This window comes from Carettochelys insculpta, chromosome 6 (genome assembly GCF_033958435.1).
Source record: "Carettochelys insculpta isolate YL-2023 chromosome 6, ASM3395843v1, whole genome shotgun sequence".
Lineage (NCBI taxonomy): Eukaryota > Metazoa > Chordata > Testudines > Carettochelyidae > Carettochelys > Carettochelys insculpta.
Window position 1 is genome coordinate 40,012,767 of NC_134142.1, and position 22,416 is coordinate 40,035,182.

The following is a 22,416-nucleotide window of genomic DNA, read 5'->3' on the forward strand; positions in this document are numbered from 1 at the left end:
AACCCCACACTCCACCATTTCCAGTCTTTACACACGGCAGGATGGGTTAACATTGACACAAAATAATCCTAATAAGTATAAATCACACTTCTATCGAATGACATAGGAGTTCGGCCACAGACTTCTTTGGGACCAGGTATATCACATTTAACCAAAAAAACCCAAGTGCCTGACAAAGTTAATTTGGCTGAAGACTCAAAAAGTGAAGAATCGACATGACAAATGCTGTTTTACATTATTAAAGTCTTGGATTCATTTTCTAAGTCTATTCCTTCCCATTTCCTTTTCATTCTATTTATTCTTCTCTGAACTCCCTCTGTGTATCTATAGGATAGTGCCCAGCTCTATAAATACACCACACCAGATGTAGTCTAACCAGCATTGCATCAAGAGGAAGCATTACTGCCTTGAGCCTGTGAGTGATCCCATTAATCTCTCCCTCTCTCTCTCTCTCTCTCTCTCTCTCACACACACACACACACACAGATTACACCTTCCTTTCACTAAGCAACACTCATCTTTAACTCTTCAGGAACACCCATCACATATACCCATATTACTGATGCATGCACCACTGAAACCCTGATCAGACATGGACATGCACTCACTATGTGAAGCTGCAAAAAATCGCCAAGCCCAGGAGCACTGTCAATTCGAACCAGAATGCCATCTTTCACAGTGGTACTGAAGCCGACAGCGAGACGGTCTGTCCTCGTGCTGGGTCTGTCATTTGCTGGCCAGGTGTACAGGATGAGGCCTCCACTTTTCCCAAAGATATATGTGGCACCAGCTGCAAAATGAAAAACAAAGATGGAGGTGTTAGTTCACTATGGTTTTTACCACATGTGATAATACGGTAATGGCTGCAGACACGAAACTATCCAAACACAAGCATTTTATTAGTAAAAGTGAAGTCTAAGGCCTGTGAGGCTTGTGTCATGCTAAATTAAAGACACAGGAAAACTGAAGCACTACAGAACATATGTGGACAAGATACACAGTACTCTATATTTCACTGGAGATGAGCAGAAAATTGATAATGCACCTTCTTGCATTGTGACAAACAATGCAGTGAACCTTCCTAAAACTAGAATAAATTTCCATACCTGATCTAAGAAAGGCACAAGACAGAGAATTACACCCTTCTACCACCATACGCACAAGGACCCTTCCTCCCGGAGAATGGCATATGCTCTGAACAATAGCTCTGAACTGCTGGAAGCCTTTCCTGATTGAAGGGGATGGGAAAGCAGAACATCTTTCTAGGACACAAAATACACCCACCTTAGCCCCCTCCCATTACCATAGCACTATTATTTTTCAAGAAAAGATGATGATAAATAAAACAAGCATTTTAGAAAGTTTGCCATTTAGATTATTATGTCTTCTACACCAGCGCGAATACTTTCAGAGATCCTTTCAAACAAACATTTATGCTATTCACGACACCACAGTGTATCCACACAGTATTAACAAGGGAACCACAAACAGATACATGCTGCTTTCTTTTAGGTAAGAATAAATCACTGATGACAGCCTACTGTACACATCCACCTAGACAGTGTGCTCCAGGTAATAGTATCCAGAGCAAGACAAGCGTCATTTGCAATAAAGACAGCTACAGAATTTATCAAGCACACAAGCCCTAACACAAGGCTGGACAATGCCAAGTAACGCACTGCTGTCTTAAAAAAAAAAAAAAAAAAAAGGACACCACTTCAGAAACTTGGTATTCAGCCTCATTTGGAATTCCAAACTAATGTTCAGAGGGAAAGAGGTGCCATTAAGTTCTATTTTGCATGCAAAGACTAAGACCTAATGAGGCTAATGTTGTTGTCAGACTTCCTTAGTTCCAGGTTTTTAAAGCAGCTCTTTAACTCCTTAGAAGATATGGCCCTAAATGTCAAATGGGAGATGCTCTCTTATACCCACACAGTGAATGGGTGCTCAGGTTGGGAACAACACATGCAGGCGACCCAATTCCTCAATCATTGAGCTACTCCAGGAGTGGGCAAAACATGGCAGCAAGGCCACATCTTCCCCACCAAACATGTGGATCCAGGGCACCACAGCCCAGTAGGACCCTCAGGGGACACAGCCTGCGCAAAATGGCTGGGAGCTGGCGTCAGAATACGCATACCTGTGTGGTGTGCACCCCTTCTAGTGAAGGGAGCAACAAGTCTCTGTGTGATGCATGTGCCCTTAAACACTGTCCTTGCAACTCCCATTGGCTTGTTTCTGCCCAGTGGGAGACTGCGAGGATGGTTCTGGGATGAGGCACAGAGACCCTCTTACCTTCAAGGCATATGCCACATAGGCTACGTCTACACGTGAAGCCAACATCGAAATAGGCTATTTCGATGAATAACGTCTACACGTCCTCCAGGGCTGGCAACGTCGACGTTCAACTTTGACGTTTGGCAGCACCACATCGAAATAGGCGCTGCGAGGGTACGTCTACACGCCAAAGTAGCACACATCGAAATAAGGGTGCCAGGCACAGCTGCAGACAGGGTCACAGGGAGGACTCAACAGCAAGCCGCTCCCTTAAAGGGCCCCTCCCAGACACAGTTGCACTAAACAATACAAGATACACAGCGCCGACAACTGGTTGCAGACCCTGTGCCTGCAGCATGGATCCCCAGCTGCCGCGGCAGCAGCCAGAAGCCCTGGGCTAAGGGCTGCTGCCCACGGTGACCATAGAGCCCTGCAGGGGCTGGAGAGAGAGCGTCTCTCAACCCCTCAGCTGATGGCCACCATGGAGGACCCGGCAATTTCGACGTTGCGGGACGCGGATCGTCTACACGGTCCCTACTTCGACGTTGAACGTCGAAGTAGGGTGCTATTCCGAACCCCTCATGAGGTTAGCGACTTCGACGTCTCGCCGCCTAACGTCGAAGTTAACTTTGAAACAGAGCCCGACGCGTGTAGCCACGATGGGCGCTATTTCGAAATTAGTGCCGCTACTTCGAAGTAGCGTGCACGTGTAGACACAGCTATAGAGACACACATGCTGGCCCCAGCAGCTAACCACTTTGAGCAGGGTGTGCAGCCAGACAGCCTGCCAAGGGTCCTGCTGGGCTGCCAGCCAGGGGCCACCTATGGTAAGTGTCTCCCAGCCAATGCCTACAACTGATGCCTCACTCCCTCCTAATCCCAACCTCCTGACCCAGGTCACACTCCTTTCCTGAGCCCAAGTTCCCTCCCAGATCCTGCACACCAGTCCCCTATCCAGCGCTCCTTCCTACACTCAAACTCTGTCCCAGGCCCTGGACCCCCTCCATTAAATTATAGAAAAGTAGAGCCCCTGATCACTTCCCAAATTGTTGGAGGTAGAAGCTATCAAAAATTATTGCCCATCACTGACCTACACCCAACTCTTTGGCGTACTTCTCCTAAGGATCACAAGAAACTCAGAAATATTAAATACAGCCCACTGGTTTCCACCAAGAGCAGCAGACATGAGATCTCTCTTGGAAACAGAGGGGGACTGGGTGAATATACATCAGATCATTGTTTAGCTAAGAGAGGCCACAAGGTCTTTTTTTTTTTTTTTTTAAATCAGGAACACCTGAAATCAAGCCATCTGTAAGTGAATTAAGTACCAGTGGATATTGCTTGGGTCATTTGTTACCAAAACTGGGTCACATCTGAGTCTGGCTGCAAAGCCACAACTCCATTGAGGCTCTTTGTTTTATGTAAATAAAGTAGAAATAAAAACAATAAACTTCACCCTTACATAGGGCTTTTTGTCTAGAGTGCTCAAGATGCAACACAAAAGAAAGTGAGTTTTGTTATCCTCATTTTACAGTGGCAGGGGGTAATGGAGAAGGAAAATGACTTGCATAAGACCAAGCCATTGACAAAACCAGAACCCAAGACCCCTGACTTCAAGTCCTGTGCACACTTACTGGATCATACTCTCAGTTAGTGTAAGTAAATGTGTACAGCATTTCATTCATAACCCTGAATTAAGACAGAGAATGCTAACACAGCAGAGCTGTGAGCATGCATTAGCCCAATTTCAGAAATCGTGACTCTTCAAAGAGAGACCAACTGTCCAATTCTTAGAATCTAATGAGATCTCTACTTTCAATTGTGGAGTGTAATGGTAGGTACCTCTTACATTCTTAAAAGTACACTTACAGCCTTTTCATACTAATTAGAGATTTTTGTGTAATTATCAATGGCTTCTCTCCATGTACAGATAATTCACACAGCCAAACTACAAGTGCATAAACTATAAATACCTTTCCTCTTTAGTTTATTAGCTGGTTCTAAATGTTTTATATAATTGTTTTACACTTGCTAACAGAATAACATGAGGAAAATCAGCATCTGTGCTTAAGTGTATTGAGATTTACTGATTACTACTGGCTCTATAGATCGGTCTCATCCACACTTCCTTAATTTCTTGCTTACACAGTCCAAGTTCCTTCCTTCAACTCTGTCCTCAGTTCCCTGGCAGTCCCAGTTCCTCACTTCCAACTTCTTGTCCAATCTGTCTCTTCTCTGCTACCATCCCCATTGACTGCTGGTCCTGGTCTCCCTTCCTGGATGTCTCATGTAATCTTAGCTTCTTCCCATACACTTCCGGGCTCCTTTCCAAAGCCTACCCCCACCACATTTCTTTGTTTCATTATCTTTGCCTAGTCAGCCCCAGTTATGCTCCAGCTTCTTATCAAGTCTGTCTCCCCTTCCTCAACCCCCTTTCCTCCCACTCTAGGACTGGTTGGGCAATGAGGATGGAACTAGGAATCAGTCTTCCTCCCTCCCTTTCCCCATCTCCTCAGCCAGTGCTGGTGATTCCCTCCCTCTAGCCACTTGGCTCCTAACCTCATTTGCTCTTAATGCCAGCCTCTCTTCAAATGCGTAGTCCCAGCTTCTCCATCTCTCAGCTCTTCTCCCAGCCACCTTGTCCAATCTCCCCTGGGTTTGAAGTTCTTCTTACCCAACCTTGCTTCCTCCTTTATGCAGCAGGGTCATGAGAACCCAGAAGAGATTCCACTGCCTCTCCCTATCCTGGCCTTGCACAACCATTACAAGGAAATCCAAATTTGAGCCCTGCAGTCCTCAACAGGGATAGTGCCTGCACAGCATTAGGAGCTATGAGAGGCTGGCAATGATGTTGGAATCTTCAGCGATTTCAGCTGCTAAAATTGAATAAGTTCCTACTGAGTGAAAACAAATTGTGATTTTTCAAAGGTTTATAATCTGACTAATACAGGCAGATTAATCACAGAAATATCAAGACACATCATTAACACAACCCACCTATGCAGCCAAATTTCAAGTCCCAGCTTCAACCCATGGAGGTATGAGAGCTGTTCAAAGAAGTTAGTGGGTTTTTAACACAGACAAAAATGTATTTTCTGTAGTCTTAATAGCTGAACTGTTATGCATAAAATTTTCTCAAAAATATTCAAGCTGAGGTAGAAACACAACATGGAAATTTTAGACAAGACACAATGTTTGGCACAATCACAAGCAATTGAAAACTGAGTTTTTTACCATGGGAAATACTGGACAACCTTAATAATAGATGGCACTCCCAGCTTTGCCTATGAGCTATATTTCTGTTCATGGGTTGGAACCATCCCAAATTTCTACATATTTGGGAAGAGCATCATTTAATCAATGAATACTATTCCTTACATGAAACATTGTCACTCTTCTCTGAGTCTTGCAAAGTGGTGGAGAAAGAGTCTGGCATGATTTCTATTACCTCACTATCCATTAGGCCAGTAAGGCCTTTGATCCAATCCTTCATGATGTTCCAATAAAAAGCCCCATAGATATGTGATCTATGTGTAATTATTATAAGGTGGGCACAACACTGGCAGAAAAAAAACCTGTACTGTAGTTAATACTAGTTTGCTGTCAGACTGTGAAGTTACAACTGGGGGACAGGCAGGCATGACTTGGACAATGGAGTGGCCCTACGCTTATAAAATTTGTGAATGACACTGCACTTGGACAATTTGCAAATACTTTAGAGGGCACGACTGGGATTCAGGGTGACCATGACAAACTGGGGAATTGGTCTGAAATCCACAAGATAACATTCAATAAAGCCAAGTGCAAATTACTGCACTTAAACTATGTTTAGATTGAAGAGATCTGTCAGCAAAAGATATGTTAATTACACAGTGCATTTGCATATCTCCTGCAGACAGTTCTGTCAGGAAAGATTTTCCTGATATTTGGCTCATCTAGATGGCGCCAAATATCAGGAAAATCTCCTCTGCCAACACATCCCTTCTTCCTCATGGAACAAGGATGACAGGGATGTTGGCAGAAGACTTCCAGAGTGGCGGGCTCCTGACAGAAGCCTGCAATCTAGACATAGCCTTAGGAAGTACAAAGCCACAATCTCAAAATGGTGAGTGAGTAACTGGTGAGGCAGTAGTGCTGCTGAAAAGGTTTTGGGGATCATAGTGAGATCACAGCCACGCTACCCAAGCCAACAACATGATGCAGTTGGAAAAAAAAAAGGCTAAAATTCTCGTTTGAGTTGACAGGAGTGATGTGCGTAAGAAGAAGGTGATTTTCCCCCTCTGCACGACTGGTGAAGCCTGATGTACTGTATCCAATTGTGGGTTCCACACCGTAATAAAATGTGGACAAATTGAAGAGAGTCCACAAGAAAGCAACAAAAATTATAAAAGGTTTAGAAAACCAGAACTCTGATGAAAGGTTAAAAAACTGGGCATGTTTAGGCTTGAGAAAAGACAACTTGATGTAAGCATCCAGATGACAATCCTCAAATGTGTTCTGGGCTATTAGAAAGATGACACTGATAAATTGTTCTACATGCCTAATTAAAGTAGGACCAAAAGTAGCGTGGTTTTAATCTACATCAAGGGAGACTAAGGGAAAAACTTTCTAAATATCTACATAGCTAAGCGCTAGAATAGGCTTGCAAAGAAGAGTGCAAAATCCCTGTCTGTGGAGAACTTTAAGACCAGGTTAGACAAAACACCTGTCAGGAGAGACCTAGGTTCAGGAGGATGGACTAGTGACATCTGAGATAGTTTCCAGCCCCACAATTCTATTACTAAAATGCAGTATTTCGACATGGGTCCACTTCTTTTGAGGCCTATTTATTCTCCTCTTCTACCCCATTAACTACCCATCTCACTTTACCTCCATAGTACTGCTTAGCTCATTTGGTTTCACTGTAACCATGAATCCTGTACCTCTAACAGACATGTTAATGCTGTGAAAATTGCAAAAAGTAGTATGAGGAGGTATGTGTTATGAATGGAGGTACAATATGTTGCAAACATTCATTAGTACATCTATCTTGTTAAAGTCTCTGCATTATGTACTCACTGAAAAAGATTTTTAGCAGGAAAGACACAAGGGACCTGGGGTATAAAGTCTTTCAATAAACCCCCATAATACTGGAGGTTTTCAAATTAATACAACAGAATCTCTGTCCATAGTCCCAAACCCCTTAGTGACCATGCTTAAAGCTCCTGTTCCTTCTGTTAATCCAGCACAGACTCAGAAGAATACTGATCTAACGATAATAAATTTCTACCTGAAATGACATGCAAAGCATATGGCATGCTCCTTCCCCTCAATTAATTATCATGCCTTTGTTCTCTTGCATGAAATCTTAGGTAAATATAGATGATACTGCGTTATTTTTATGCAATTTTCTATAAGGATTGGGAAATGATAACTGCTATTTGAATAACTGCTTAATAAGGAGAAAAACTGATGTCTGCAAAGACCTGCTATTTTTGAAATCAAAGAGACTTTAAAGTTCCCAGGCAGCATAACTTTATTATACTTTTCCATAGCTAGATTTTTTATTTCATGGATACATACTGTCCCATTATGCACCTTCTGCTGAGCCCAGTACTTCTGATAAGTCACTTCTCGGTGTGCTTAGTATGCTGGTGCTGAGATACTATTATGTTTATTAATAATAGTAACCATGTAAATTTTCTGCTTGCTAGCAAGAAGCTATCAGTTCAACTAAAGGAAAATTTGCTATGATGGCATTTTGGTCATTTTACTTGGTGAGATTTGCAAGTTACCAAGAAGCTGAAATTATTTAGCTTATTCCTGTAACAAGACTATTGTAAGGCTGGAATCACAAATACATCACAAACAATTAAGTGAATTTAGCTGAATGGAGCAGGACCCAATTCAAACAATGAAGATGACCTTGGCAACAATTGTACCAAGTAGCCTTGTAAAATGGCAATTAAATAACACAGACCTAAGAGCTTACTCGGGTGGTTAGTGCTTTCAGAAAATCTTATTAAAATAAGATTAAAGGTCTAACAAACTCACAAAGGCATGGAAATGCAGATATAAGGCTGCCACTTACCTCACTGTAACTAAGTTCTGCATACAATCTTCTATCACTATTAAGGGTGCTAACAAGGGAGTATAAATTGGAGTAATTGGTAAAATTGAACAAAGAAAAACACAGGCTGAATATCAAGAAAACCTGATCAAGAGACAAGATTTGTCCCCAGTAGGAAGTGTGATTGCTTTCCCATGTCATTTAAATACAAGTTACAGAGATCAAAACAAAAAGCAGCCAAGTAGCACTTTAAAGACTAGCAAAATAGTTTATTAGGTGAGCTTTCGTGGGACAGACCCACTTCTTCAGACCATATCCAGATCAGAACAGACAATGTACTACAGAGAACCTTTCTGCCTCAGCTAGCAGTGATGGACAAGGAAAAAAGCCCCAGTTTCAAATGGCCAAATATTAGTCTTCACTCAGGCAAAGGGACATATTAAATGGAGTGAGAACTATCTTTGTCAAACAAATCTCAATGATTCAAAAGAAAAGATGCAGTACAGCCACTGAGTTTATTCTCAGTTTGACCACTGATATTAAGGCGTTGGGAGACCTGCTCCTCTTTTACAGATTCATGGCAGGTTGTTGAGAAGAACCCTACATATTTGTAGAACACTGCAACTCTGCAGATATCTGTTTTGTCTGTGGCTATCCACATCAGCAGATGTGGATGCTAATACCTGTAGCTCATTTTTGTGGATATGGATGCAAATCTCACACCTAGAAACCTGCAAATCTGTGGATATCTGCATTATAGCCACAAGTATCTGTGAGTATCCAACTCCATGGATGTGGGTGTGAATATCCGTGACTCATTTTTGCAGATGTGGACACAGTTACCAATTTTTTACCCATCCAGAGCTAGACATATTTCATCAAAAGAGGCAAAACTATGGTGGGATTCAAAAATAACTAGGTAAGTTCCTGGAGGATAGATTTGTCAATGAGTATTAGACACCATTGGCCAGGATGCTCTTGCTCTAGGTGTTCCCAGTTCCTGATGACCAGAAGCTGAGAGTGGACAAGAGGGGATGGATCATTCAATGATTGCATATTCTAATCATTCCCTCTGAAGCACCTGGCATTGTCCTTGGTCTCAAGATACTGAAGTACAGGAAACCCTCAAGTTACATGTTCTTACAACCCCAGCATAACTTGAATTTTCACGCCTGGCTTCCATCTCCCCTGGACTTGCAGGAGCTGAGATTTGAAACTGGAGACCAATACCGAGAACAACTGGGTTCTGTGCACAGCTATCCCAGTGACTCAATGGCCGTGTCTACACTAGCCCCAAACTTTGAAATGGCCACGCAAATGGCCACTTCGAAGTTTACTAAAGAAGCGCTGAAATGCATATTCAGCGCTTCATTAGCATGCGGGCGGCAGCAGCACTTCGAAATTGATGCGGCTCGCTGCCGCGCGGCTCATACCAACAGGGCTCCTTTTCAAAAGGACCCCACCTACTTCGAATTCCCCTTATTCCCTTGAGCTCATGGGAATAAGGGGACTTCGAAGTAGGTGGGATCCTTTTGAAAAGGAGCCCCATCAGGACGAGCCGCACGGCGGCGAGGCGCATCAATTTTGAAGTGCCACGGCCGCCAGCATGTTAATGAAGTGCTGAATATGCATTCCAGCGCTTCATTAGTAAACTTCGAAATGGTCATTTGCGTGGCCATTTCAAAGTTTGGGGCTCATGTAGACGTAGCCAATGTGTGACGCAAAGTCCAACACTTAATCTCTCTGTGCCTTTCTTCCCTATCTAAACAAGGATCTAGTAATACTTATCAGCCTCAGAGGGAATAGAGGAAGGGGTTGAAAACGGCTATAGATATATCATCAATTGTCTGGTTCATTTGACCCATTCTATCACAGGAGTCTTCCGGGGAGAAAATGAAGAGAGGTATTGTACCATATGTAAGATGATTGATGGAGTCTCTTTTTCCTCTTATTTAGCGGGAGCTTTAAATTGTCTGAGATGGAAGAAATGTAAAGCCCACAGAAAATGCAAAGCTTCTAGGGCAAAAGTGTAATCCTCAGAAAGCAATACTTCCCTGCTTAAAAGAGTTCTCATGAACCAGCTGCTTTCCTTTCAAGATGCTTCCTCCTCTCCAGACAACCCCTCTGAGACCCAATGCAAACATCACCATTGCCTCTTCTCCTTCTATTTAAAAAAGCAGACATTGTCTGACATTAATTAAATTGAAATCCATGCTCAGCTTTAACATTCAATGAGGTAGAGCTTCTTGTATGGCAAAAAAGGAAAAATACCACAAAAAACACATGCCTGACACAAAAGGGAAACAACAACAACAACAACTCAGATTGTGCCTGCTTTCCTTGTTTGCCTTTTTAAAATGACAGCAAATTAATATGAGTCACTTTCTTCCTGGTATGTGCAGCATTGGCCAACAATCAGATCAGACAATATGCTGCTTCTTATTAGTTACACCATATTAAAAGAGAAATTGGAAGGAATGGGGTGGAGAGCAGAGAGGAGTGCTCCTGGAATTGGTATACGGTCCAAACTAATTTACATTCAAACCACAAATGCCTCCAGTTCTCAGGTACTGGGAAGTCTGATTTCTATTCTATATTCTCCCCAAGGAGAAAGTGTTGTGATCTACCTTGAGGTTGCCCAACATCAGAAGATGCCTCAAGATTAGCAGCTGCTAAAGTTGACCAAAGATGACAAGTGGTTCAACAGCCTCAGGGTGATAAATGTCAACTATAACACCACGCTCTGAAAAAGGTCACTCTCCCTTGCTGCCTCAGCAAAAAAGAAATATGGCAGGATGGAAGAATCTGAACAGTGATCAGCCGGCTGAAGCATAGCTTCAACGTAAACACGGTGTCTCTGAAAACATAGGGTCAAGTATTGCTCCTGCTGACCCAGATGCAAAGCCACTGAAGTTCATGGGTCTTATTCTCCATGGTCAAAGGTCAGTCCTGGGTCAAAGACTATCCAAGGGGCACGTGCTCCCACTGATAATTAAAACCAAGCTTCTCTTTGATCACAATAGAAGGTCATTTGGTCTAATGTGGAGCATCATGCACTGCTGCTGCAGTCTCTGTGGGACCACATCTCCATGTTAAAGGGAAGGCTGGGTGCAATCAATTTTATGCCAACTAGATGCACCACAGATGTTTCCAGAAAGCAATCATAGTGGCCCTTAGCAGGACAAAAACTGGGAGCCCTTCTCATAGTCAAAATGAGATGGGAGATGCAAAGGATAAAACCACAAACTCCTAGTAGGAGACTGATCTCCATGAGGAGTCCCTGGTTGAATCTTGTGAAGATAAAGGATTTTTTTTCAGTTGCATCCCACTGCTAAATGAGCTGAAATCTGAACAGAATTTCTTTTGGGGAGACCTGCTTGATAAACAGCCCCAACAGATGATGTCTTCACAGAACCCCAAGAGACAGAATGCCAAAGTAGCAGAGTTCAGAGATTAGTGTTACCAAGTCATCATCATAACTAGATTCATAGCTCTTGGCAGGAAACTCACTCCCCACGTGTACAGAAAGTTTATGGGATATGAATGTTATTTGAACAACCTAGAAATGGGACAGGATGAATGGAGGCCAGGATGCTGCCACTGATCTCAGTCTGTTCAAACATTTGCTTTCTCAAATGTATATTTCCTCACTCAGAGACCAATCCTGAAGCTGCACTGCACCATTAGTTGTGGTAGGAGCCAGAAATTGCATCCCATAGATCCAGACCTTTATATTTACCTATAAATAAATATAAATTTGTTGTTGGAATATATTCATGCTGCATTCCCTACTGCTGCCTTTGGGAGCACTTTAGTTTTTCCATAATAATTACCCTCTGCATAACAACGTTTCTCTGAAGTCACAGTCTTTAATCCTTTTCTTAGCTCACTCTGTGACCTTTTTGCTTTTCAAGGCTGTGTTTTTCTCACTCAACATTCCATGGCCTCTTTCCTCTACATACACCTCGTTGAATTTTATACTTCTCTTTCATACACTCCTTAATCATAGATAATGGAAAAAGAAAAAGAACTACAGTATTAGGGCTATTGGCTATTACTCTCATGGATCCTTCTCAAATTTTTCAGACTTGGGTGCCTGAAGCCCGATATTTAAATTCCTATTTAAGAAGCCAAATTAATTTGCAGTACAGCTGAATGTCCACTAGATTCCACAGACATTATGGGCACTTTGCATCTCTGAAAATCAGGTCACTTATGTAGTTCCCTAAATACAGATATTATGCCTTAAGCATCCGAGTTCAAAATTTTGGACCCAAATCTTGCAATCCTTATTCAGGTAAATCAAGCGGAATTTTGCTCAAGTAAAGGTGGAGTAAAATCTACAGTGTAAGAATTTGAGCTCCTAGCAACACAGATGTAATTTCCCTTAACTCTTTTCTAACCTGCTGATTTTTGTGTTATGTGATAAGGGTGCACAGATGATATTCTGCAGTTACCTGACATAAATCGTAATTAAGGCTTGCCAATTCACAAAGGATGGTTGACTCACACATCAGATTTTTTGGAATTATTTTTTTATTCTAAAATCTCCCAGACCCTTGGCTTTGAATTCACAAAATAAACCCACAAGCCCTGCTGAGTTTGTATTAATATATTAGCTCCACCCCAGTACAACTTCTGACATCCCTAAACAAAGTCAATTCTATTGTTTTGGGGAGTTGCTTTGTGTTTTAAAGACATCCTATGTGTTCACCTATCAAGAAAGGAAATTGAATGTCCTTTATTCAGTCACTTATCCTGTCTTTCCTTATCTCCATGCCTCAGCTTTCTGCTTATATATTGCCATATGGGTAACAATATATATTGGTAGCTTTTAGTTCTCTGCAGTGCTGTGCTGTTACCTAAAAACCTGGCAGGGGTGTTTGGGGCTATAACTGTGAGATCATATGCACATAATTCTCCTGGATTCCACCCCACTTCCATTGTTCCTGTCTCCCCTGACTTTGGCTGGCATTGTGCAGATTGAGAAATTTAGAGCACAGCTTTGCTTTTTTAATCTTCTTAGGGATTGCAGCAGGCAGGATTCACACTTGCAGCTGAGTACAAAGTACCAAGGCAAATGCTTCATTTAGACACTTTCACTTCAAGACAGGAGCCTGGCAACTGGCAATCAGGAATGTCCTGTGAAGTAGCACATTAAAATTGAAACCCTGGACTTATCTGCTGAACAAGGGATGGAAGCGTACATGTACCAATATGGTCTCCTATGACAGGACATGCTCTCAAATTCTATCTCAAAGAAACATCCACTAGTAATGCCACTGTTTGTAGCCCAGTCTTCCATAGTTCACTGAAATGCAGAGAAAGGATCAATGCAATCCTCAATTCCAAATGCTCTTGGACTTTGGGGAAGCTCAGATCCAAATATGGACCTGAACTCTGGGGATCAGGCCCCTTTTCTGTAGAAAAATCAGAAATGATTTGGAGAGAACCTTTCTGAATTTTTTTTTTGTGTTTAAATTCACCTACATACTCTGTTTTTCCTAAAAAACAGTGTATCCTAGATAACGCAGCACCGGATTGGAATTCAGGAGACCAGCATTGCCCCTGGTTGAGTGACACGGTGGGGCAAATCACATCTCCTTCAGATAGTTTCTTCTTCTCTACAATGGGTATAATGATACTAAACTCCTGCGTAAAGCACTTTGAGGTCTACTAATTAGATAAGCTATGTATATGAGGTAAGTATTATTATACACTCAGGAACTGCGTAACATTCCATGCTTCACACACCAAGTATCATCAGTTATGAATATAGATTGGTGGTGAGATAACACATGGAGCAGGAATCTTTATCACCTACGTGACTGATAAATACTAAATAACATTGGAAATTATAATAATAATATCTTACATTTAATTAATGCAATCTAACTTTCGTAATAGTTTTATAACAATTAATGCACCTAATCTTTTCAGCAGTTGCTCTCAGTATGCCTTTACAGAGTTGGGCAAGCAATTTTGTATCCAAAGTCTGGGAGGTTAAGTGACTTCCAGAACCTGCACACTGTGTGACAAAGTCAGTCCTATTCCTGGGCCTCTGATCTCTATTTAGTCCATTGGGCCCACTCAAGGGCCCAGTTGCCCTCACTAGGGTGAGGGGTGCTCTGGGGGGAACCCAGCCCCCACCCACTCATGCCAGGTTCCAGCCCAGGGACCCTGTGTGACTGCTGGTGGGAAGGGCTGACTCCCTCAGCCCTTGATGCAGCAGCTTTTCTCTCTGGGCCACTTCCCCAGACAATTCCCCCTGGTACTTTCTCCAGACTGCAGCTGTAATGAGTCCCTCTCTCAATTTGCTGCAGCTCCCCACACTTCCTCTGCAGTTCCCGTTCCTTTCTTCTGCTCCTTTCTAACCTGCTTTCTTTCACTACTTCTGGTCTCCTCACCTCCCTCTACTCGCCTCTCACACTCTCTCCCTGCCCTTCCCACTGTGAAGAGTTTTTAAAAGCCTCTAATTGGCCCCGTCATTGGGGCCAGCTTGTCCCAGTTAGGCTGAGCCATCTCCCACCCAGCTGCCTGTGATTGTCCTGCAGGCCCTTCTGTTTGTTTGGGCTCCCTCTGAGGGGCCCTCCACCCTGGCCCTGCCACAACTGAAAAAGTAGAAGACCAGAAAGCATGTCTCTAAGATCCCAGCTCTTTGCTGATTCTCAATTTCTTAACTACTGTCAATCATAATTGCCCAGTAAGTTACACCAAGAACCTTCAGCTTCTCTGCCTGATAAGTACCATGTTGCATTGCATTTGTAATGGATATGTCAACAACAAAAGGAAATGCATTTTTGAGACATCTCTTTATGGGGCCTATCTATACTGCTCTGGCGTGATCCATTCTGGAATGCCACATTCTCTCCAGAGTTTCAGATGCACTCCTGTCCTGACTTGCTGCATGTCCTTGGCCAGATCACTTAATCAATCTGTACTACAGTTTCCCCTTCTGTAAAATCAGAAATGATAATGCCTCCCTCCTTTCCCAAAGAGTGTTGGGAGAGCTAATTATTAAATATTGCTCAAGTTCTTTGCAAGTAGCGTATAACTGCTCAGCGTTATAACCCTCCTTAACTTCCTCTTGCCACCAGGTTTCATTTCCACCACAAGGAAAGGAAATTAGTCCGTAAGAGGTGGATCTGTGGGAGTGTTACACATGCAATCTGTTAAAAAGTACTGTGCTGAAGTCAAAGACAAGTGTAATGGCTGTTTAATCATCCTCACTATGAAGTGCCAATTCTTTAGTCTTTTATGACATGCATGAATGATGCAGAGGGCTGTCATGATGAATGCAGAGCAATTTTGAGTGACAGATACTTTCAGAGAATTTATGTCCCCTACCCCCCCAGGACAAAAGGGCTCCTGAGCTAAGTTATTATTTATTCTGTTAGAGAATTTACACTCTGGCCAGCAACTTCTTTTACCCTACTCGATAAAACGCTTATTTTGATATACTGATTGTGACCCTTCAAGAACAATTGAGTGCCAGGAAAGTCTGCAATGAAGAGAAAGTGCAAACATTTAAGTATGACTACCTTGCCTTGAGCCCTAAGTCTTTCCACAGGGCATATTCTGCAGCCTTTACTCATACTGAGTAGTATCTTACTCATGTCATTTGTTCTATTGAAAGGATTAGGATTGCTTGGGTGACTCAGTCAAAATACTTCTCTACCCTTTAATTCTTGTCTTTATTATTTAAACAGCAGACAATGGTCTGTGCTCACAGCATGGAAGGCTGCACTGAGGATTGCAAAGGCAGACAGGGTGCTGAAGCAGGGGCCTTGGATGTCTCTCCAGAGAGTGCTAGTGGCTTATCTTTTACAATACCCAGCACTTCTTAACCCAGCGCAGGTTTTCTATTTAATATTATTGTACGTTTATGGACTACTTAATCCCAAATGGCTTTACATATCTAATCCCAAAGTGGGTTAATATAAACTATATGTGCAGGAATTACTTCATCCACCGAGTTAAAATGCAGTAGCTGTTTAACAGTGCACAACAACACTGCAGTCCTCAGACACTCTGATAGGAGCTCCATAAATAACTACCGTAAACAGTGAGATAGAATTCTTTAGGGCAGGCTATGAAGTGTACTGTATATAATGAAAATTGCAAAGAGGATTTGGAGAGGCAAAATGTAATTACTAAAGCTGCATGAACAGCTAACAAAGAATTTACAACCCCATATTAACCATTTTCCAACTTCTAATCATTCTTTCCTCAGATCTAGTCTCCACTTATGTGTTCCATGCATTGTGGTTTTTGTGCACTCACCCTTAATCTGTGTCAGGACTTTAACTCCATATTTGAAATTCAACCTGTGTTGTTTAGTTGTGATTGGTCAGGTTAGTCATGTCAAATTGTTCCTGTTCACTGACTGGCTGTGGGCACAAGCACATCCAGTGCCAATATGTGTGTGCCCAAAGAGAACTCAATTTTCAGAGACGGGTGCCTATATGATTTTGGAATTTGCTATTGTACATGCTTGGTTTCTTCAGTGTCCATAGCAAACAACTGAAGTTTCATGCACCCTCTGAAAAGTTTCACTTTCCACAACAAAAAGATTCTTGCCACTATACAGGAAGCTTGGTTTAGTATTTCCCATGGCAGAAAAGCACCACCTACTGAAACTAATACCACACACTTCTATTCCACCCCAGTCGGCTTGGTTCTCCCATCCAGAAATCTACTAGGTCCAGCAACTAAAATCACAGCACAAGTTAGTATGATCTCCTCTCATTCCTTTGCTGCGGGCACAGGGCTATGTAGGAGTATCAGAAGAGTGGCGGGGGAAATGATGTAGAAAGAGCCTGGTTCTGAAGCAATTAAGCTCATTTTAGACCATATATCTTTGGAGCAGAGTCACCATTATCTTAATATAGTTGTAACTTCCTCTTCCACAAACCTCAGTTTAATACTTTGACAAGCTCCTTTTAACCCTCCAACTGCTTAACAGTGCACTCACTTTGTGTGCTTCCTTGGAGATGCAGCTGTGTCACTAAGTAGGTGGTTCATCCATTGGGTAGTAAATAGTAACACTCCATGCAGAGAACAACTTTTCAAGTAAACCTGGGGTGTCCTTCCATATCATTTCTCTCTCCCTGTGCCATAAACGTAACATAGTGATTTTCTCTCATTCTTTCACACGATGCATGTGCTGGAGTAATACAGAGGATGTAGCTGTTCATACCTTCATTTATAGGTATGTAGTATCTCTTAATTTCCTGAGTTAAGTGTCATCCTTTTCTCCTACAGCTTGGTGGAGGGAAAGATTCCATGCCAATTTCTTCATGCCCACTGATTTTCATCTTACCCAGCCTCACCAGTACGCGTACAAGTATTTTCACTAAGGACAACGGAATGGCATCAGGGAGGGCATGTGGTGAAGGCAGGATCAGTGGTAGTTATCCATATTGCATACAGGAAGCTTGCCAAGTTTATCTAATACAAGGGTGCCCCTGCAGCACTGAAGCATGTATGAGCAAACCACAGTACTAACAACATCTTGCCTATGCAGTATTTTCATTAATCAACCACAACAAAAATGCAATGTCTCTGTGCTGATGGCAAATGACTGCAACCCACCAGAAGACACCAAAATTGTACTGGAAGTTGGTGGAGAGAGAGAAGGGTAATTTTCAAAGCAAGAGTTTAAAATGCTTTAGATCATTTTCATTTGGGCCTAACTCTGACTTAGAAATAACAAGAGCAAAGTCTGGTCCGTGGAAACAATTGACCTCTGCATGTTTGCATTTTAAACACAGATGGACTCAGCTGCCATGAACATACAACACATTCAGTTTATAATGCTCACTGTGGAAATCTAAGTCCCCAAGCCAGCTGAAAAGAGGAGCATTCAGCCTCAAACATCTGAAAAACATGGAACATGTCATCCAAAATGCTTTTGATCTTTTCCCTCCATCTTCCATCTGAGCACTTTAAAACACCTTATTATCATTACTGAAATCAGACAGCAAAATGAGACATACTGGCCTTTCCACTGTCCCAACAGTTGTTTCTTACTCTGAAAAGTGGATTCTATTGGTTAACAATGAGTTGCTGCTTTTAAAATGAAAACAGACACAATGACCCTCCCATGCCACAGGACAGGAGAGAATTTCAGGCTCTGAATCTGTATGTGTTACTAGAGCTGCCAAATGGTCCAATAAAATAAGGCTCAGAGGTGAAATAACCTCCCCAATGTCAGACAATGAGTCAGCCAATAGCAGAAAAGGAGCAGAATCTGCAGCCCTGCTTCATCACTATACAATATTGCATACTCTTTTCAGAGTGAGAGGCAAAGTACCAAACTCCAACCTCTTCCCCAATAGCTTCCCTTCTTCTAAATGCAAGAAACTGTTTAGCTGCATGATGTATTCTCATTTGACCACTGTCTATAGCCCTGAGCTATTGCATTTGCCCAGACAGATGTGCAAGGCTGTAAAATTCCAGTTCATCCCTTCGTCTTCCTTGAGTCCCGTCAGTTTTCCCATAACTTAATTCAGCTCAATAATCTCTCACTGCTAACCTCCTCTAGACTAGAGCTGAGTCAAAGTCAAGATTTCTGATACCCAAAATCTCAAATTCCAGAGTTAAGTTCTGATCTATATAGAGATCCCAACTTTGCTTCTCAAACCTATCTCCAATCCAAGAGAGGGTTTTTTCCAGATCCATTTTTATTTCTCACTGAAGAAGGCTCCTTCAAGATGCTTAGAGGCTTATATAGCTTCTTTGTGAGATCTTGAAAAGTTCTCCTCTCTGAGAGCAGCACCTTTCTTTCAATAATTTTCAAATTTTGGTATGGATGGTACAAGAAAGGTCCATCTCCTTTCACAAGTGCAAGGTCTTATTAACGCTCATTGCTGTTTGTTCAAAGCCCTGTAAGAATATTTGAAGGATGACTTTCACAAAGGGAAAAACTTTAAACACATATAACACATTTAAACATTAATTCATTCCTTTCATCTGCAGTAATTTTCCTTACCATCTTTGCTAATTATCAGAGATATCTGTGTTTCAACAAGGCTTTCCTGGATCATTTACTCTCTCCATTTGATCCTACAGCGATGGCTTCACAAATTCAACTTGTTATCTCACAGCTGTGAGGACAGGAAGGTCATAGACCAAGGGTAAGAGTGCTGCATTCAGAGCTTACTTTGCACAGGTATAAATCCAGGGACTTCTCCAGATTTCAAACGGTGTAACCTAAAGCAGACTCTGGCCCAATTATTTGAAGCCAGAATCTGACGGGGGGGGGCAAAAACTGAAACAGACTAAGCTCCCATTCAAAGATAAATACCTTCCATAATGAGAGGAGATGTGGTAATTAAACAAAATTACAAACACTGGAAATTACGTAAAAAGTTTCTATTTAGGCTAGGTCTAGACTGCAGGCTTCTGTCAACAAAACTTCTGTCGACAGAAGTTTTGTCGACAGAGAATGCATCCAGAATGCGGATCTGTCCGCAGAGATCTGCTGGACAGGAGTTTTCTGTCAACTTCCCTGTACACCTCTTTCCACCAGGCAGAAGAGGAGATGTCTTGTCAGAGGAGGGTTTTCCAACATTTTGCCCCATGTAGATAGGCCAAATGTCAGAAAAACCTCTCCTGAGAAAACTGTCGGCAAAAGATAGGCAAATGCATTGCACAATTTACATATATCTTTAGCTAACAGTTCTGGACAATCTAGACACAGCACTAAAGCATTCCTCCTTTTTCAAACTGTGCCAGTGAAGAAGTCCCTCTGCAAACCACTTTCTGTCTAACAAAAAAGCACAAGATGAGCCTAGATTCTGGATACCTCTTCCTCGCTGAGTGGCAAAGACCAAATGTAGGCCGGGGCAGCTCCCATAAAGAGGCTATAGCAGCCCCCTGAAGGAATCCCCGCAGTTTATGGTTGTTTTATCACTAAGCATAGGGTGACAAATTAGACTCTACATACTTTCGCGTACAGCATCAGATCAAATGATGGAGTGTCTGGAGGCTGTTGTGCTATGGCTACTCTGGGTTGCAGAGTAGACTATGGACAACCAAGAGCAGTTGTAGAATGAGAGCTTGCCCAGAAATTACCCTAATTTATGCTGGAATCTGTGCCCCCTACATGGAAGAGTCTAGAATCCCAGAGGTGACCTGATGATATAGAATTTACCAAATTAAGTGCAATTCAATGGCAATGTCAGTTAAAGTGTTGTAAGTTCCCTGTCCAGACAGGCCTTTGAAGGAAGAATGTCACCCACTTACTCCAAAGCAACCTGTCACAAATCACTTGGCTTCTTCCTGAAGGTCTTATCTGACTGTTGAACAGCTCTGACCACCCTTACTTCAAGAGCTTGGATGTGACCTGAAGGAATTGCCAAAGGAGTTAACAGTGATTCATGAAAACGGCTGGTCTCATAATCAGTAGTGACAAGAATTTATATTGCAAGTACAGTGGCAATTGAAACATTTCCCCCACACATTTATTTCTGTATGCAACAGAATATGTAGAGAGCTCTTTGGTGGGTGGCAGAAAGATGCTGGAGCTCCCAACACTTCTTGGAATCAATTATGTGGAAACATACAGAAGCCAAGATATGTCATGTTGAGAAAATAGCAGTGTAAAAAGAGACTGGGAAATGCCATTTTGTTTCCAGAAAGCTAGTTTCAGAACACACATTCAAGGCCAAAATTAAAGTGGTAATCACGTACCTTTGCCCAGTCAACACAAAGATATAAAAGACCAACAAGTTGCAATGGTTTGCCTGGGGTCTCACATAAAGTGGGTGCGTAGGTGGAGTGTGAATATTACAGCAGCCATTTGGCACTCAATCCTAACTTTTAACAGTGCAGGCTCTCATCAGTACATACTCTATAAAGTCAGATGCTGCATTTTACCAGGCACATGTTTTGGCTCTAAATACAATTTCAATCCTTTTATCAAGGAGGGAAAGCTAAAGACCTAGCATCTTGGAACAGAATTACAAACACTGAAAATTAGGATTAACCTCAATATGAAAAACTAAACAATATAAATATTATTTAAGTATTTGCAAGGTGCTCAGATATCACAGCAGAGAGCTTGATAACAGGCAGACCTGTCCCCTGTTCTTTTACTGGGTGAATTTCCAGAATTATTCAGTAACAACTGACAGGGCAGCCCCATTCTGGAGCAAATATTTTCAGAAAGTGAACACATTGTTAATGCTTTGACACATAAAGGCTTTTATATAGCCTTTAATTTCATGATGTGTGTTGTTCATTAGTTAGGATAGGAGAACTCCATGGAGAACTCAAATGACACAAAAGCAGTCAAGTAGCACTTTAAAGACTAACTAATTTATTAGGTGAGCTTTCGTGGGACAGGCCTACTTCTTCAGACCATTGGTCTGAAGAAGTAGGCCTGTCCCACGAAAGCTCGCACAATATATTATTTTTTTAGTCTTTAAAGTGCTACTTCACTGCTTTTTTGTTTTGATAGTATATAGACTAGCATGGCTTTCTGTTACTATTCAAATGACAAAGGATGTGACTCTACTGAGTCAATCAGTGCCATTTCTCCCTCTCTCATCAATACTGAGTCTGATGCTAATGGTCACTATGCTTCGGGTGGTGCTGACTTTTGGATGAATTTAGCTCTCAATCACTTGTAGTTATTAAAGCCTCCTGCTAATACTCTCATCTCACTGTGCTGTGGTTGAGTCGAGAAACCCTAACCAAGGATCAGGACCGCATTGTGCCAGGTGCTGTACATGCATGTAAAGATAGCCTCTTTGTCCTGTAGGGTTTACAATCAGTATCACCGTTCCCTACTGACACTCCACCTAGCCATCATTAGATGGCTGGGTTTTTTAGGCATCACAGCAGAGGTGGGTGCAGAGAGCTTCGTGTCGTATGAATCATTTTAGGGAAGATATTTTATGCAGAAAGCCTTGTATGGAAACATTTTTTTTCCAAAGTTCAGAAACCATCAGCTGTACATGTCACTAACCACTTGAACTACTACTGCTTCTCTTACATGCCACTTCCTTTTTCTCCTGTTCTTTATAACAAATCTCTGTCTTGTTTCATATTACAGAGTATGCCCTTCAGAATAAGGATTGTGT

At 42.1% G+C, this 22,416-nt stretch overlaps 1 protein-coding gene across 19 annotated transcripts in view; it reads right to left on the bottom strand.

The window, feature by feature from the left end:
• NRXN3 (neurexin 3) overlaps positions 1 to 22,416 on the bottom strand; it is a 1,384,038-nt gene that overhangs the window by 367,245 nt on the left and 994,377 nt on the right. For all 19 annotated transcript variants that reach the window (XM_074996672.1, XM_074996671.1, XM_074996675.1 and 16 more), the window contains one exon: positions 609 to 790. In XM_074996672.1, coding sequence (XP_074852773.1) covers positions 609 to 790 — 182 coding nt within the window. The remainder of the gene's footprint in view (positions 1 to 608; positions 791 to 22,416) is intronic.